This window comes from Mus caroli, chromosome 1, assembly GCF_900094665.2.
Source record: "Mus caroli chromosome 1, CAROLI_EIJ_v1.1, whole genome shotgun sequence".
In the NCBI taxonomy this organism is placed as follows: Eukaryota; Metazoa; Chordata; class Mammalia; order Rodentia; family Muridae; genus Mus; species Mus caroli.
In genome coordinates this window covers 40,917,678-40,934,970 of record NC_034570.1, presented here as the reverse complement: position 1 = coordinate 40,934,970, position 17,293 = coordinate 40,917,678, and the positions used below count along the sequence as shown (strand labels likewise).

Here is a 17,293-nt window from a genome sequence, read left to right as displayed (position 1 = left end):
AGCTCCAGTGAGAAGTGGAATTTGTATGTATGCAAAGAAGTGAGAAGTCAGGAACTAAACTACAGGATCTTCAAAGGAATGGGCACTGTGTAGATTTAGTTATAGACCAGAGATAGAATCAACAAAAAGGCCAGTGAAACTGAAGGCAGAGCTACAGCAATCACCACTGTGAGCAAGACAGAAAATCAACCTGTGCACATTGAAGCAGACAGGAGCTAATGCACAAGCATCCCAACATGTCAAACATTTAATGATGGCCCAACCAGTAGAATTATAACACCTTAAAGATCCAAGGACAAGTCCAGGCAGGATCAATACAAACAAACCCTGCCAGATACACCAGAAGCAAACTGTGAACTGAAGGTGAATCCCCAAATCAGTGAGAAGAGAACCAAGAAAAAGGATAATGCAATGCCTGCTAAATATGCAGTGTGCCAAGAGAGCCCACAATTCATATCTACCAACCATGAATATCCTTTAAAGGGATGAGTATACAAATGCCTTCTGATAAAATAAGTTTTCTGCTAACCTGGCTGCACTCTAAAAGAATGATATAGGCCCAAAAGCAATTATTTATACCTATGGGCCTTTAGTTTTTTATGTGAGACTCTGTGGTATTAACTTTACCTAAGTGCAATGAAAAAGTGCCTGATGTATTAAGCAATGCAAACACTAATATAAATTAGATGTTAAAATGTATTCATTTCAACCTTGAGTACCTCTGCAAGTGCTCCATGAGAAGACAGAAGAAGGACATCTCTCTTCCTAATGATTATATTACATAAAACAAGTCTTCAAACAAAAGGACAGGATACCTAATATCATGGGATTCTAAGAATTACACTTTTATAATAACACAGAGGTATAGAAAAATGGAAAATGTATATACACTATAGAAACAGAAAACGTAAGAAAACAAGAGACTGACAACATTAAATGAAGTAGATCAAAATGCTTAGTTGTCAGAGATGCAGGGCCCATTAGAAAAGCTTAACACTTACATGTGTGTGCACCTAGCAATAGAACTTGCAATATCAAGAGATTTCAAGCAAAATCGCACAGCTTAAATGCAGAATTAAAGTCAGAAGCATAGCTGGAGACACGGATGCCTATCTCCTCAGTGGCAAAATCAGATGACAAACTGTCAGTAAAATGACAGATTTTAGCAACACTGCCAACCACATTCATTTAAACAGGAACTCTGATTCTTTATATGTGAACATGGATCATTCAACAGGACAGGAAATACAAGAAGCCAAATTCTCAATACCTGCCAAAAGGTGAGTGACAACTAACTTACTTTCTGTCCAGGTTAAACTGGAACCCAAGTTTACTCATAAAAGCCTTAAATGTCGGAAAAATAACCGACATGATAGTATTCACACTGACCTCAGTACCTACCAAGAAGAGGCTGAATAAACCTTATTATGCTTATAAAATTAAACATTATTGCTTAAAATGATGTGTCTTGAGACTATATTGTTAGAAGTCAGATGTATCATATAGTTTTATTTATTTGAAGTTTAAACACTAGCAAAACCAAGGTAGTATAACAGAAATCAAAATAGTGTCTGCCTATGGAGGTAGCAGGAGGGATCTGTAGGGAGGATGGAAATGCATGCTTCCATTGTGGTACTGTTCACACTGAACTACACTGCTAGGGCCTTTGCATTCTACTGCAGGTAAACTTTACCCAATTTAAAGAATGCTTTAAGTGTTGTGGAGCCAGACACAGCAGAATATGCCCACACAGCAGCATATGCCCACAGTCCGGCACCGGGAAGGTGGGGGAGGAAGGAGAACCACAGACTCCAGGCCAGATTGTTTTACAAAGCTATTTCATTTCAAAATGAAATAAAAAATGAAAACAGTACACAATAAAGCCATTTAAATAGCACATGGAATTAAAAAGTACACCATTTAATCCATCACAGTTATTCTATTTTCATTTAAAGTCATCAGTTGATAAATCCCAATAAATCAAATATATTAAAACTTTGTAATTCAGCTGTATAAAGCAATGGCTATTTCAATTTTATAGTGGGTAAAAGACTTACAGGGCTTTGTTCTGCCCCTTGGGGCATTCATTTATATTCTGTGAGTAATTTACATGCACTCATAGCTCTGCAACAAGCTGTTTGGAACACTGTAAATGGTGATGTTTACTCTTAAGTTTCTATCAAGAAACACACATCTTGGCTGGGGATGTACTCAGTGGCAGAGTATATGCAGAAACACACAGACACACATATGCACGCATGCTCTCGACTCTGGGTTAATCCCTAGCACAACAAACATGAAAACAAAAAGAAACACAAATCCTATAATTTGAATAGTATGTTTGATTAAAAGTGTAGTAATTATTTCTACTGGCCCCTTCGGGTCTGGTCCTGCCCACCCTCCAATACCTGATCATTTCCCCCCTTCCCTTCCCTGTCCCCTGTCCTACCCAGATTCCTCCCTCCCTCCTCCCTTCCCCCCACCACTTGACTGCTTTCTTCTCTCTCCCAAGATCTGGGAGGTGAGAGACTCTCTCTCAGGTCTAAAAGGGAGGAACCTTGGATGAAGTGCTTACAGTGGGGAGGGGGAACCTGTAGAGTCCACCTCCAGTGAAGGGACAGGGTATCATGGGGAGGGATGTGGTTGCCAAAACTCTGATCCTCAAAACTCTGATCTAGAATTGTTCCTGTCTGAAGGAACTGCAGGGACAAAAATGGAGAAGAGACTGAGAGAAAGGAAGTCCATCGACAGGCCCAAACTGGGATCCAGCTCAAGGGAGGCCAGGGGCCCTGACACTGTTACTGATGCTGTGGTGTGCTTACAGACAGGAGCCTAGCATGGCTGCCCTCTGAGAGCTCCAACAAGCAGCTGAAAGAGTCAGATGCAGATATCAGCATACAACCAATGGGCAGAAGCCTGGGACCCCTGTGATAGAATTGGGAGAAAGCTAGAAGAAGCTGAGGAGGAGGGTGGCCTCTATGGGAAGACCAGCAGTCTCAACTGACCTGGACCCCCAAGATCTCCAAGACCTCTGACACTGAGCCACCAACCAGGCAGTATATACCAGCTGATATGAGGCCCTGGCACACATATACAGCAGAGGACCGCCTGGTCTGGCCTCATTGAGAGAAGATGCACCTATCCCTCAAGAGACTTGAGGCCCCAGGGAGTGAGAAGGCCTGGTGGGGTAGGGGTGGTGGGGTGGGGACATCTTCTTGGAGTGGGGTTGGGGGAGATATGGAATGGGGAGCAGTTGGAGGGGCAGACTGGGAGGGGAATGAAGTCTGGACTGTAAAAAAGTTAAAGAATAAAAATAAATTTTTAAAAAGTTTAGTAATTAAATAAAACTGTTATATTTTTTAAATTAAGTTTTAAATTTAGGCCTTGGTAACTAAGATTATTTCAAGTCTCGTAGGCTTAGATTCTACAGACCGTTACTGGATTTGTATATTGTGAAGTGGAACTATGAACCAAGAGACCACAACAAGGTACACAGTCTATGCTCAGAACAAGCTTCCGAATAAAGAAATGCTCCATGTTAGTTGGATAAGACTGCAATAAAGGTCTGCTTCATTATTAACTAGATAAACATTAGTAATCATTTGCTTTTCATTTTCATATTTTTCAAAGTTACTTTCTTCCACTTATTCCTAAAACACGAACATATGGGCTAGTTATACAAAACACATGGTCTTTAATAGTTTACTTTCACAGGCTCTAGAAATAAGTATATTTTTAGCTCTTAGACATCAGAATTCCAGACTTTTCCTATGGGGTGGAAAATGAGTTCAAGATAAAGGTCATTTTTGTAATTAATTATAATGTGCAAATCTTCACATATGGTACTAATCTTTTGATTTATTCAAGAAGTCAACTTAATTAGTTCCTTGGAAAACATAAAAAAGTTATGTCCAAAATAATACTAGGTAAATGTTAAGTAAGAACAGATGTTACCTTTGTATTTAATGCCATTAAGGGACTTAGCAACTTAAATGGAAAGTATTCACCCTGATTTGACTAAGCAGTCAGTCAAAGGATGTTTCTGAGACTAAAGGCTACATTTAATTATAAAGTTTATTTAACATTTTCAGTAACATCTAAATTGCAACATTACTTAGTTACTTTAAGTAGGAATATATTTATATATTGCAAATGAAAGCTCAAATTAACATCAACTGACTGAAGGACCTCTCTCCCAAGTGGCAGGGAAGTTCATGGCTCACACCTGGATTCTGACCCTCTAGAGTAAAGGAGAGAAAATCAGAAAAGACCTAAGTCTTCCCTATCCCTACTTTTTCAGCAGGGACTAAGATTCTGGCTAATTCTGGGGCCTGCGGAGCTATCCTCAACCTGGCTACCACCCCTTCCCCATCTTTCTTTATCACACTCTCACATTCTACCCATGTCATAGGGTCTTCCTTGGCAATACCATGTTCCTTCTTTTGTGATAATTCCTTAAAAACTTTCTGGTTTTATATAAGGAAGCAATTTTCTGTTCTGTATAGCAGACAACTGCTAAGTGTTTTCACACTCTCCATATTGCCCTTATTAATGGGATAAAAGGCACCGATTCTATGATGAAGGCCGCAGATGGCAACTAAGAGAGACCCACAACTGGACAGTGTGCAGGGAGTGAGACTTTGGAGGACTCAGTCCTAAATGGGATGTCTATGCAGATGAGACCCAAAGATAGTCAGAGCCAGAGGTGATGGATGGATGACTCTAGGGTAACTGCATCTTCCAGACACAGCAGGACTGAGGAACGCATGAATTCAGCATCCACAGGGCCTGCACAGGTTCAAGACAGATGGGATCCCAGCACTGAGAGGGCATTATGGACATGGTTGCTTATTCTTAATCAAGAAGCTATCTACAGCCCAAAACTTAGGATACCCAAGATATAAGATACAATTTGCTAAACGCATGAAACTCAAGAAGAATGAAGACCAAAGTGTGGACACTGTGCCCCTTCTTAGAATTGGGAACAAAACACCCAGGGAAGGAGTTACAGAGACAAAGTTCGTAGCTGTGATGAAAGGATGGACCATTTAGAGACTGCCGTATCCAGGGATCCATCCCATAATCAGCTTCTAAACGCTGACACCATTGCATACACTAGCAAGATTTTGCTGAAAGGACCCAAATATAGCTGTCTCTTGTGAGACGATGCCGGGGCCTAGCAAACACAGGAGTGGATGTTCACAGTCAGCTATTGGATGTATCACAGGGCTCCCAATGGAGAAGCTAGAGAAAGTACCCAAGGAGCTAAAGGGATCTGCAACCCTATTGTTGGAACAACATGATGTACTAACCAGAACCCCGGAGCTCTTGTCTCTAGCTGCATATGTATCGAAAGATGGCCTAGTCGGCCATCAATGGAAAGAGAGGCCCATTGGACTTGCAAACTTTATATGCCCCAATATAGGGGAATGCCAGGGCCAAAAGAATGGAAATGGGTGGGTAGGGAAGTGGGGGGCGCTATGGGGGACTTTTGGGATAGCATTGGAAATGTAATTGAGGAAAATATGTAATAAAAATAAAAAAAAAATAAAAAAATATATATATACATATAAAAAAAAAAAAGCTATCTACAAATGACATCTGCTTGCAAAGGAAAAAAAAAATCAGTTTTCTCCAATGGTGTCTCACTGGCTATATATTAACTACACTTCCGGCAGGCCCCAGGCCCAGCAGGAGATGGCTAACACAAAACGATCTCAAGGGTAATTTTGTAGACTGGGTATTTTTTGATCTTACTAGTATTTTTGTGTGTATATTTTGGTTTTTGGTTTTGTGTTTTATGTGATGTATTTATGTGTTTCTTGACTCTTTGTATTTTTAAAGAGCGAGAGCACAGCAAGAGCTAGAGGGAGCAAGAGACTGAAATGGAGAAAGGGGGCGTGTTGTGTGAGGTTGGGTGGGTAGGGAGGTAGGGAGGATCTGGGAAAGGGGAAACCATCGTCAGAATACACTGTATGAAATATTTTTCAATTTCAAATATTTTTCAATTTTTCAAAAAACTCATAATATTCTGTGACTGCTACATGACAAACTGCAGACTATACTATTTATGTATAGAAAATTTATGTTATTTTTACCTGAAATGACCAGCCAGAATGACAGGCCACCCCTTAACAAGTTATTTCCTAAATGAAGGAAGGGAATGGAAAGGAAAAAGGAAATGCCAAAATGAACTGGAGCACTGCAGAAGGGGCTGAGCCTTGCTCCTAGGATGGAAGAGAGGGTGGGCCTCAGAGAGGGCAGCAGGAGCCCTGACCTGTAGTACCATGGATGACTGCCTCAAGAGTCAGTACCTTTGGGATGGAGGCCAGAGACTTATGCACCAGCACTTATGCAGGTGCTCTGCTACTGAGCTGCATACCAGATCTACTCTTGTATCACATCCATTCTTTGCAGAATTGAGGAGTATTGGAAACTTCAAAATGAAAGCTGGGGGGAAAATTGATAGGCATGGATTTGATCTAGTGGATCACGGTCTAAGAAGCTCTGCTCTTGAAACCTAAACATTTTGCTTTTTTAAAAAAGCATCTGTGTGTCTGACTCTAAGTAGAGATCAGTACTTTCTTGGCACATTTCTGTTTCTGACATCCAAGTCAACTTAAGTGACTTAGAGCAAATGAAAACTGCCATTTATAACATAAACAGCTTAAAAATCTCCATTACGCTAACAGAGAAATCACTCTCTGCATGTTGGACACTGCCCTGAGCTCTAACAGCCATTATCTCAACCACTCCTCACAACAGTGAGAGGCCACTGCACACTTTTACTGACAGCCAGCAGAGAATGTCGGTCTGCAGGTCTCAGGCATAGTTTCTGAGATCTGCTCTAAATGGATTCCATAACACTACTGAAGAAAACTTTAGATGAAGCTTACTAACCATAACTAATAATCTGACAATTTAGGACACACAAGGCAAGATAATGCTTAAGTAACCCTCCCCACAGGGCAGCAATAGAAAGTGCTGCTGCAGGGCTTAGGGTCTTCAGCCTTCCCCTCCTGAGTCTGCACAGCCCCCAAGTTCAGGAGGCTGGAAGCATCTTTTCTTTCTGTTCTCAGAACTTATCAGTTATGGAGTACCAAGAATTCACTTATCTTTAAATGAAATAATTGTATCGTCTATGTAAATCTTAAGACAATTGTCATAGTGTGAGCCTTATTTGTATAATAATTCCAAATAAGATTCTAAAAATTTGACATTTATGAAATAATTAGCAGTTTGAACACTGGCTATTTCATGTACCAAGTTCTGTCCTTAAAAAAGTTATGAAGGACTAGAGAGATGTCTCCATAGTTAAGAACGCCAACTGCTCTTCCAAAGGACCTGGGCTCAATTCTATGAGCACCCATAGATGGGTTCATCATTCTATTTATAACTCCAGTCAGAGAGCGCTGATATGCTCCTTTGGCTTCCACAGGCACTAGGAATGCATGTGGTACAAAGACATACAGAAATTAAAAGTCATGACTGTTGTATTATGGTCATTTCTAAAATATAAAGCATATCTTTATTTCTTAAGAATATATATACACATATTTCTGAAGTCGATGATGTCATGCCTCAGACTGGCCTCAGAATCATGAGGGGAAGGAGGGATCATATGGAACAAGTCACAAAACAAAACTGACCACGAGATGATGGGACAAAATGTGGTAATGGGCTCAGCACATTGCACCTTGATATATATTTGGAGAAGAAACACAACCTCCATCCTCCCTTAAACAAGCTGTCATCTGTATAGCGTTTGATCTTTGCTGGTTTTAGAAGCATTTTTCTAATACAGCTCAGAATTTTAGAAAATCCGTGATGGCTACTGGTGTTAATAGTCATCACTACTATTTTAAATTGATTTAAATTTATTTCTAAGGCTGGATTAATGAAGAGTATGAAGATATGAAAGAGTTAATCATATGTATCATTTATGAACAGATTATATTTAAATATTTCCCCAGATATTTGGCAGAGTTTTGAAGTAATTAGATAATAATAAATGGCTGAAAGTCTAATTTTTATCCTTCATTTTCTGGTGGGCCAGGAGATTCAAAATGCAAGGTTTTGTACTGACTGATAAACAATATTGTGTAGAGAGCTACCCACCCAGCATGACAGCCATCATCGTTATTAGAGCAGCTGTGGCTGCATGCAAGTGAGCCTTAAGAGCGGACATTCTCTCTGGAGGGGAAGGAGGAGAAAGGTCACTGGCTCTGCTCTCCTCACTTCTCAGGAAGCTGTACCCAATCCTGACTTAACTGCAACTGCATCATGGAGGTGCTAAAGTACACAGAGGGTGCAAGCTTAACTGAGGGGTCTCCATCTGTACAGCTATGCTGGCCATGACTTTTTGGTGGTACAGCTGATTTGGGATCATGGAGCCTCTGTAAGTAAACCCTCAGCCATGCCCTCAATAAACTTACTGGTTCCCCAAGCTGGACTCTGATTTGTATGTTGGTTTGTCTTTGGTGCCTGATTTGTATGTTGGTGTCTTTGGTGCCTTACAAGGAAGAGGTAGATGTTTGTTCACATCTCCCTAGGGAAAAGTTCCCACAAGTGGAAGCTAGCTACATATACCCATTGGATTGTTTTAGGACACATACTTAGATCTGAAGATACAGGCAATATTTTAATCAGAACAAATCACTTATTTACAAACCACCTACAACTTACAACTTGCCAATAAAGTTTAGATACTACAAGTTATACTGACTATATAGGCCTATACACTAACTTGGTTCTGAAACTCTAACACAATCTTTTGTACTGTGCATGTCATTCTAGAGGCCAATTTAATGGGGAGAAACAATCAAATTTTTACAAAAAACCACTATCACTTCAACTGCTCTAATGCAAAAGCTTGAAAAAACATGCTGCTCCAGAGAAATTCTTTAACATAAATTAGGAGAAAGGAATAATAAAGTGGAGAGTCAAACTGAGATGAAAGCAGTAAAGACTTCTATCAAATAACCAAGGAGACAGAACACAACAAATATTTTCAAAACAGAAATAAAAAATAATACTCCCCTACCCAAAACAACAATGAACAAAATGATACCCAAAAGGATACTTCAGAGAAGCTAAGAAGCATTTCCCATTTTCTTCCTAAAGGTGAAGTTTCTAAAGCTTTGAACCCATCAGTCATACAGAATGGAGAGAGCGGAGCATCTGGGCACATGCGCTCTGGAGACCTACTTGTGCTTTTCCTCTTCACTCAGTGTCTCCCATCGTGCTTTAATTTGTTCTGTCGCATCCTCCAAACCAGTCTTGGGATTCTCTGTGAGGAACTGAGTGCGGTGGTCTTGAATGAACAGGGCACTGGCTGACATGGGCTTCTTGACTGCTCGATTGCTAATTAAGTCATAGGCTGTAAGCTGTCCAGATCTGTTATGGATTACATTTGATGTTCTGCTACAAGGACCATCACTGAGATTCTCTGGTTCAAGGCTTGGGTGACTATTGGTCACTTTACATGAAAAGCTCTTTTGTGGCACTAAAATTTTCACAGGTTCGATATTCTCTCCCATTGAATTACACAGATTTCCTCTGCTCCAATCGTCTGCACAGATTTCCAGAGCTTTCTCGGGAAGTGCTTCTCTCCCATCTCCCCCACTTCCTCCTGTACCATTCCTGCCATTTTCTCCTTGGATGTGCTCAAAAGAACCTACAGAATGAGTTTCACTGTGATTAGTCTGATTAGTCTCTGATGATAAATTATTCATAGGAATATTTTGAAATGTGTCCTTATTAATGTCACCACTAAAATGACCATCAAAAGAATTGCCTATATTTATCTGTTCATTTAAATGATGATCAATGTTTTTTCTAGATTCATCCTTTTGGAAGTGAATAGCCGAAGTATCAGCATTTGGATAACTATTTCCAGATGATTCCATTTTATTAAAAAGCACATCTGTTTCGGCTGTCTGACTAACAACCATGTTGGCTGAGGAAACATCTAGTCTGTTATTTTCAGAAGACTCTGTAGTGGGTAGTGGTCCATAACAGGTCATCATCAGATTTTCAAGAGCAATTAAAACAGATTCCTAAAAATACAATGAACAAGTATTAGGAGGGATACTGTGAAAAGGGGCAATATCCAAAATAATAACAAAAATTTTAAAAACTAAGTCATTTTAATAAGGGAACAGTTAGGACTGCATACGTTTATAGCATAATTATATATAGAACTTTATTTGAAAAAGATTACCTTATTCTGTAATAACACTTGACTTTTATCTGGTGTTAGATTTATATCCACCTCAGCTGATGGAACATCAATTTTCAGAAAGAAAATGGGATACAAGCGGGTAGACTCCTTTAGGCACTTCAGATTATAGTAGCGTCGAATTAACTAGAAATATATGCAAGGAATAAAAGACAGAAGTATCTTGTTATTGCCAGCTTTAAATAAGAACTCCAGCTCCAGGGGATCTGATGCCCTCATTTGGCCTCCGTGGGCACCAGGCACTTGGTACAGACATACTTGCACGACAAATATCCATACACATAAAATAAAATTTAGAAAAAGCAAAACTCACTTAAAATGTATTAAATTCTTAACCCAAGGGGTATTTTTCATTCTCGAAGTGATTACCTTAAGTATATCTTTATGATGTACTGGTCGACTATTAATAAAGATGAAACTTCTCTCTGGGGTTGAAAGACTTGTGGAATTGTGGTCTGCATCATGCTTTGGGAAGAATCCACTTAGGTAAATCTACAATTGTAGTACACAAGTATAGCAGGTATAACATCAACAATAAAGTTCTAGAGGTCGGATTACATACAGTGTATTAGAAAGTATACAAAATTGGATATTTTATTTATTAACATTTCAAATGTTATCCCCTTTCCTGATTTCCCCCACAGAAACCCCACATCCCATACTCCCTATGACTAAGCATAATAAAAAAAAATTTCATTTTCCACAAGTTTTACTTAGACAATTTAAAAATGTTGCAGCTTTTGTTTACATAAAGTTAAAGACAAATTATTCTGTTATATACTTTTCCATAAAATTAAGTTCTAGATTTTAAAATAATACATTATTATCTCTATAGATATTTTAAGTGTTGTTATGTCCAGGAGTTATTTATTTATCACTTGAGATTATGATAGATTAGGTAAACTGACTTTTAGAATATTTCCAGAGAAGTTCAGAAATTCACTTAGAGTTGGAGAAATACTTGTGAAATGGATGGATTTTAGCACTAATTTCTTATTGTTTTATCAAGGTGGTAATATTATCTATCTATCTATCTATCTATCTATCTATCTATCTATCTATGTATCATCTATCCAATTATCTCAGATTTCACATGTTTGTTTATATTATAACTATCTGTATAAAGTAAATCTATAAAATCCAAAAAAAAAAAAGTATACAAGATAACACATGAGACTTGTAACTTTAGGTCATATACAGGCTGGTAAGTATGCCTTGAGAATTAATGTTGAGTAACTACTTAAGAGTACTAAGCCAGTAAAAACATCTTATTAATGGCCTTAGCTTCACATTTTTAACTATCAGGACAAATACCCTTATCTTGTTTTATTTTAAAATGTCTTTCCTCATACAGTGATTTCACCCCCTTCCCCTGACTGGCTGTTTGTCTTTTTCTCTTCAACTATTATTTCCCATGAAAAGCGGCCATTTCTTTGTTCTTAATATTTTTGAAGCTAACTGTACTGGGTTTTCATTGCTGTGTTTAAGAAAAAAAATTGTTTACTTTGATTTAACTCTAATTCCCTCATGGCTAAATACTGGTAGTATCCTATAAGTTATCTCTATGATTGCTCACAGAACTTCACTACAGAGTTTTGTGAGTGATTATTTACACACTGTACTTTTCTCCAGTCTACAAATATATCAAGAGAAGGAAGAAACTGAAAGACACTAGAAAAATTGACCAGAAGGAAAGAGTGACTTAAGAGATTAGAAGGCAGAGTGTGTACCTGCTTCTACCTTGAGTTAATTCACATAGCACAGAAAATTGTTAAACATTTCATTCATTGTAATTCCCCTTCCTCCCACTTTGCATTCATGGTATGTGTGCACGTGTGTGTGTGTGTGTGTGTGTGTGTGTGTGTGTGTGTGTGTGTGTGCACACATGTATGTATATTCTGGTATATAATCTTATATGAAATAAGTCAAACCTGATGAGCAACTCTAATGGGAAGCATTAAGCTTAGGGTAAGGAGTAAGGTGTTATTTATAGTCGAGCAGTAACCATGACACTTGGTAACAACACAACCCTAGGCTGTCACCTCTGACTGTGGCTCACCCTGCTCTTGCGAGTAAGTGCTTAAGGAGATGCAGTACCAATTTTAGAACACTAAGTGCATTACTGTCCCAGTGCCAATGTCTACCAATTTGGAAAAATAAGTTAATAAATCTGGATAATCCATTACAAGATGATACCACTTAATTAACTGTAAAACTTCACAGCATTTATAAATGGCTGTATAATTTACCATGCAACATGAGACTCTTCTTCAAGCACCTGCTGGGTAGCAGGCGAGTCTGCTTAGCCTCTGGAGAACTTACTGAGTGTTTGGATTAAAGGAAATACATAGATGAGGAGAGAAAAAAGGGAAGAGAAGTGTCCTCTGTGCCCTAAAATGAAGGGGACCACGGAGCCAGGGGTTCCCTTTCACACCACTGTGACTGCAGCTGTGTAACTACTGACTTCTAGACACTGGGCTTTAAAAAGGAAGACAATCTTAAAAATTATCAAACCATGTTAAAGTTATAAGGGAGAGTCAAGCAGTCATGGTGCATATAATGCTATATAAATTAATCATCAGATTACTTCATAGAAAAAGAACAATAACACCCCCCCCCCCCAAAATTAGTTCAATGGGGAAACCCTCTGATAGACTGTATGAGATTCTGTACCTCATCCTAAAAAGAAAAAGAAAAACCCCTCCAAATACAAGCAACCCCATCCTTTCAGCTGCTTCTCAAGTAGACCTCTCTCCTCTCCTCCAGTCTTCTTTACAAACTAGCATCTCTCACCAGGCATGCTGTGGCACACCTTTAACACAACAATCAAGAGGGCAGAGCTTTGACACCAGTCTAATCTTCACAACAATGCAGCAAGTTCCAGGCCAGGGCTAAGTAGTGAGACCCTGCCTCAAGGAACAACAAACACCCAATAAAGTGGCTTTGAAAGACCCACAACGTGAGGACTCCCCCACGTTCTGACTCAGGAGAGTGACACCCCAAAATCACCCACAAGAAACGGTCTTGCTGCAACTTGCAAGAGGATTTTTATTCAAGAGCGCTCTCGGGCCCATGGTCATACACCACGCAGGGGTAGAGGACCGTGGTGCCCCGAGTAGCTGAGTAAGGGGGTATTTAAAGGAAGAAACCACAACTCAAGGAAGTGGGGAGGGCCGTTGTTGGAAAATACCAAGGTACCAATTAAGAGTCACAAGGAAGTGCAAAGTCACAAGTGCTACAAGGACTACCTGGTAATTGTTCCAGTTAACGCTCAGTTTCTAAGAGCCCCTAACAAAAGCACATTTGCATAGTGGGTTCCAGAGTTGGTCAGGGTGACTTTCTTTGAATGAACACTCTTTGAACCCAGGAAGCAGGTGGGTGGAGGAAGGAACTGTCGCTATCAAGGTATGATTAGCATACCTTGGAGCAATGAGTCACAAAGGTCACATTCCCAAGCCTCCACCAAAAGGCCTAGAATTTTGTTTTTACTTTGCTATACTTTCAGCTTCTCTCTCAAAAACTAATGCAAGTCTTTTTTCTTTTGACTATGCAGGCCTGACATCAACAACAACCCCTTTAAAAAACATCTTCCTAAAAGAACTGACTTCCTTCTCCCTCTTCTGTGACACGTCCTCTTCAGTCTGATTAGTTGTGCCCTTTCCTTTAATTTTATCCTTTAAGGATGATCACGGTCCCCTGAATTCCATGTTTAGGCCTCTTTTGCTCTGTAGTCAACTGGAGTAATTTCAGTCTCATCCCTAGTTCAATAGCTACCCACCACTGATACTAAGATACCAAAGCTGTAGTTATTTCTTGCATCAACTAGCTGTCACAAAAATGAACTCACCATATTAAAATGTCGTAAGCTATGTTCTCTAGCTTTTACCCCACTCTCCAACTGGCAACTTTTATGTTCTCGACCACACTAGAAAGTCATAGTCTGTCAGAGAAATACACTCTTTACCTTAACTATGATAGTGCAAGCCTGACTAATCTACGAACACTTGCCTTTTTCTTTCTCAAGTAAAGCTCCATAATATCATACACACATATCTAAATACCATATAAATACTAAAGTGGTCATGCAAATGCTCTGCTCAAGACAGTGGAACAAGATCATGTGAAAAAACCTTCTCATAAATACAAACTATATAGGGCTGATAAAAACCAAGGTTTAATTTCAAAAGAATTAACACCATAAATGGCAGACAAAGGTAGCGTTGTATGTATAAACTACACAATGGGGAGTGCCAGCTGGAGAAAGAGGTCTTCTGTGATGGTATCAGAGACAGGATGCCTCACTGGGCGATTAAAACCTAGCAAAGGATTGAAATCAGTCTTTCCACTTGGAACATGGAGCTCACATAACACCTCCCTGGAAGAAAACAAAATGACTTACATATTGTGACCACTGTCTGTGGCTGCTTGCCAGCGTCACAGGAAGAATAAAGCCAATTCCAAAACCAAGAACCAGGCTAGGACAAGCTGCAGTCATGAAGGAGTCTGGGAGTCTTGGAAGGATGAGAGGAATGAAGTACTAATGTGACACCCTGGTTTCACACTGGGACTAGGGAAGAGGTAGGCATGGGACTGTAAGACAGAGTGTAAGCATGGAGAACAAGACAGAATGAAAGAAACAAACCATGAGCCCTAATCCTGTAAATTAAAGTTTCAAGTCACATCAAATAGATGAGAATAAAACTCTTCTGAACATTGGAAACGATTCTGAAATTAAGTGCTGTAACATGGATTTTAAACCAAGTAAACATCATCAATTATATCAGAACATAAGCAAGCAAGCAGGGATAGCCACGAATAAAGTTTAGAAAACACTGAAAATATATTCCGAGTTATGAAAAAATACAGTTTGAGGAATAAAAATCAGGTAGTAATCAGACATTCTCTCACCTTGGAGTAGAGCTAAAAATATCAAAGAGAAGACAGATGTCAAGAAGGACAACCTGACAACCTAACAAAACTTTTCAAACCAGGGGCTCAGGTGGCATCACCACTCCTAACAAAGATTCTTCCTAGAACCAAGTACATACAAAAGAGACCCTTATCACAAAGGGAAGAGACGAATAGATATTCTGTATCCAACATTCCCAAGGGCCAACCATTCCAGTCCAAAAGGGGAGTATGTGGGCAAATTTTACAATAGAAGATATGTACTGGGGGACAGAATAAAGACAGAGGTCATAGCCAGTAGTGGGGGTGGGGGTGGCGTGGGGAATATGATTGGTTTTGCCAAGAATGAAAAACACTCACGGAAATTCTGACATTAGAAAAGTCAAGAATACAAGCCAGAGTATGGTGTGTTGACGGATGGCTGGTGGAACAGAAATACAACAGAATGACACAAAGCAAGAACAGCAGAGAGATCTGACTGCGATTGCTTACAGACATTCTAAAGTTACCAGACATTCTTCAGCACTTGAACTAGAACATTGTTAACACATGTATTATACATTCTTCCATGCAAAAATAAGCATGTGAAGACAAAGCAAAATTCCTGTTGTCTATGAGAGATTACCAGAAGTCTTTATATAAATCTGTCTCCAAAACCAGGGGAAAACAAATCAAAACAAAAACCCAAAAATTAAATTAAAAAAAAAATATCTGGTAATGTCTCAAAACAGAGTGAGAAAACTTACCCGCTGCAGGGCTGACTCATGAGAATCCCAGTCACATATCCAATCACAGCTAATAAAAGTCTAGACAACTGTTTTCCACACCTGAATATAAGGACTTGGTAAAACTACAGATCTGCCTCAGTTGACCTAAGAACAGGCCTTTGACACCAATCCTAACAAACTTCCATGTGATATCCAACACTACTAGCCTACTGATCATAGCAGGATGTCTGGAATATCTAGAATACAAGCATACACACAATCAAGTCCCATGCCGGGCAGTGGTGGCACATGCCTTTAATCCCAACACTTGGGAGGCAGAGTCAAGCGGATTTTGGAGTTTGAGGCCAGCCTGGTCTACAGAGTAAATTCCAGACAGAGAAACCCTGCCTCAAACAAAGGAACAAACAAACAAACAATCAACCAAGTCCCAGGAAAATAAGGGAAACAAGGACAATTTAGATTTTCGCTGACTATTCCAACTCACATACCATGAGCATCATAACACTAGAGAACCAGTAGGCTCAAAGTGATCAGTCAAGAAGCAACAAATAAAAGGTCTCTTGACTAAAGAAACTACATTGTGACAATGTATCACAAATCACCTAAAATTAATGTAACTTTGTCTTTGAAATTAAAGTAAAGGAAGGCAGGAAAAGAGAAAGGAAGATCCCAGTGGAGCTGATGGAAATGGATGGATAGAGAATGGATAGATGGGTAGGGACATGGATGGATAATCAGATGATAGACAGGCAGGCAGGCAGGCAAGTATCACTCAACATGAACCTGAGAGTCAACAGCAGGCACAAACACACATTCCCAGTTACACATTCACAGAGCGAAAAGACAAAGAATCAGAAGTGTGGAACAAAAGGAAAACAGGGAGAGAGAATCAGAGATTTAGAGTAACAAGGCCTTCTAAGCAAAACAAAACATGTCTCCTATGAAATACTTTAAAAACAAAACTTTACCTTTAGAAAGATTCAGGCTTTTGAACACACACACACTAAGGAGCTATAAAACAGCATTTAAATAAAACATTCTTGGAAGCTGAATACTCTTGCCTTTTTATGTAAAGTACAACAAAAGAATTTGAAGATATAAAGACATACGAAGATGGAAAGAGAAATAGGATGAAAGAGAAAGAGAGAGAGAGAGAGAGAGAGAGAGAGAGAGAAACTGTTAATAGATATTAGTATAAACCCTATATAGCTAAGAAAAATGTGTCTCCAGATTGAAAGCATTAAGTCCTTGGCACAGTAGTGAACATAAATAATCCTTATAAAAATTACAAGTGGGGGAAGAGGTGGGCAGATAGAAGGAGCAAACAATACTAAGAGGATATTAAAAAAGCTATGTAGAAACCAACTGTTCTTTATATATATATATATATATATATATATATATATATATATATATA

General features: G+C 39.1%; 1 protein-coding gene across 14 annotated transcripts in view; it reads right to left on the bottom strand.

Annotated features, from left to right (window-relative positions):
* Positions 1-17,293, bottom strand: part of Pms1 (PMS1 homolog 1, mismatch repair system component) — a 104,413-nt gene that overhangs the window by 8,622 nt on the left and 78,498 nt on the right. For 13 of the 14 annotated variants that reach the window (XM_021162634.1, XM_029479061.1, XM_029479070.1 and 10 more), the window contains 3 exons: positions 10,610-10,732; positions 10,223-10,366; positions 9,208-10,058 (listed from right to left, as the gene is read on the bottom strand). In XM_021162634.1, the coding sequence (XP_021018293.1) occupies positions 9,208-10,058; positions 10,223-10,366; positions 10,610-10,732 (1,118 nt within the window). The remainder of the gene's footprint in view (positions 1-9,207; positions 10,059-10,222; positions 10,367-10,609; positions 10,733-17,293) is intronic. The other variant, XM_029479084.1, reaches the window with a different exon arrangement.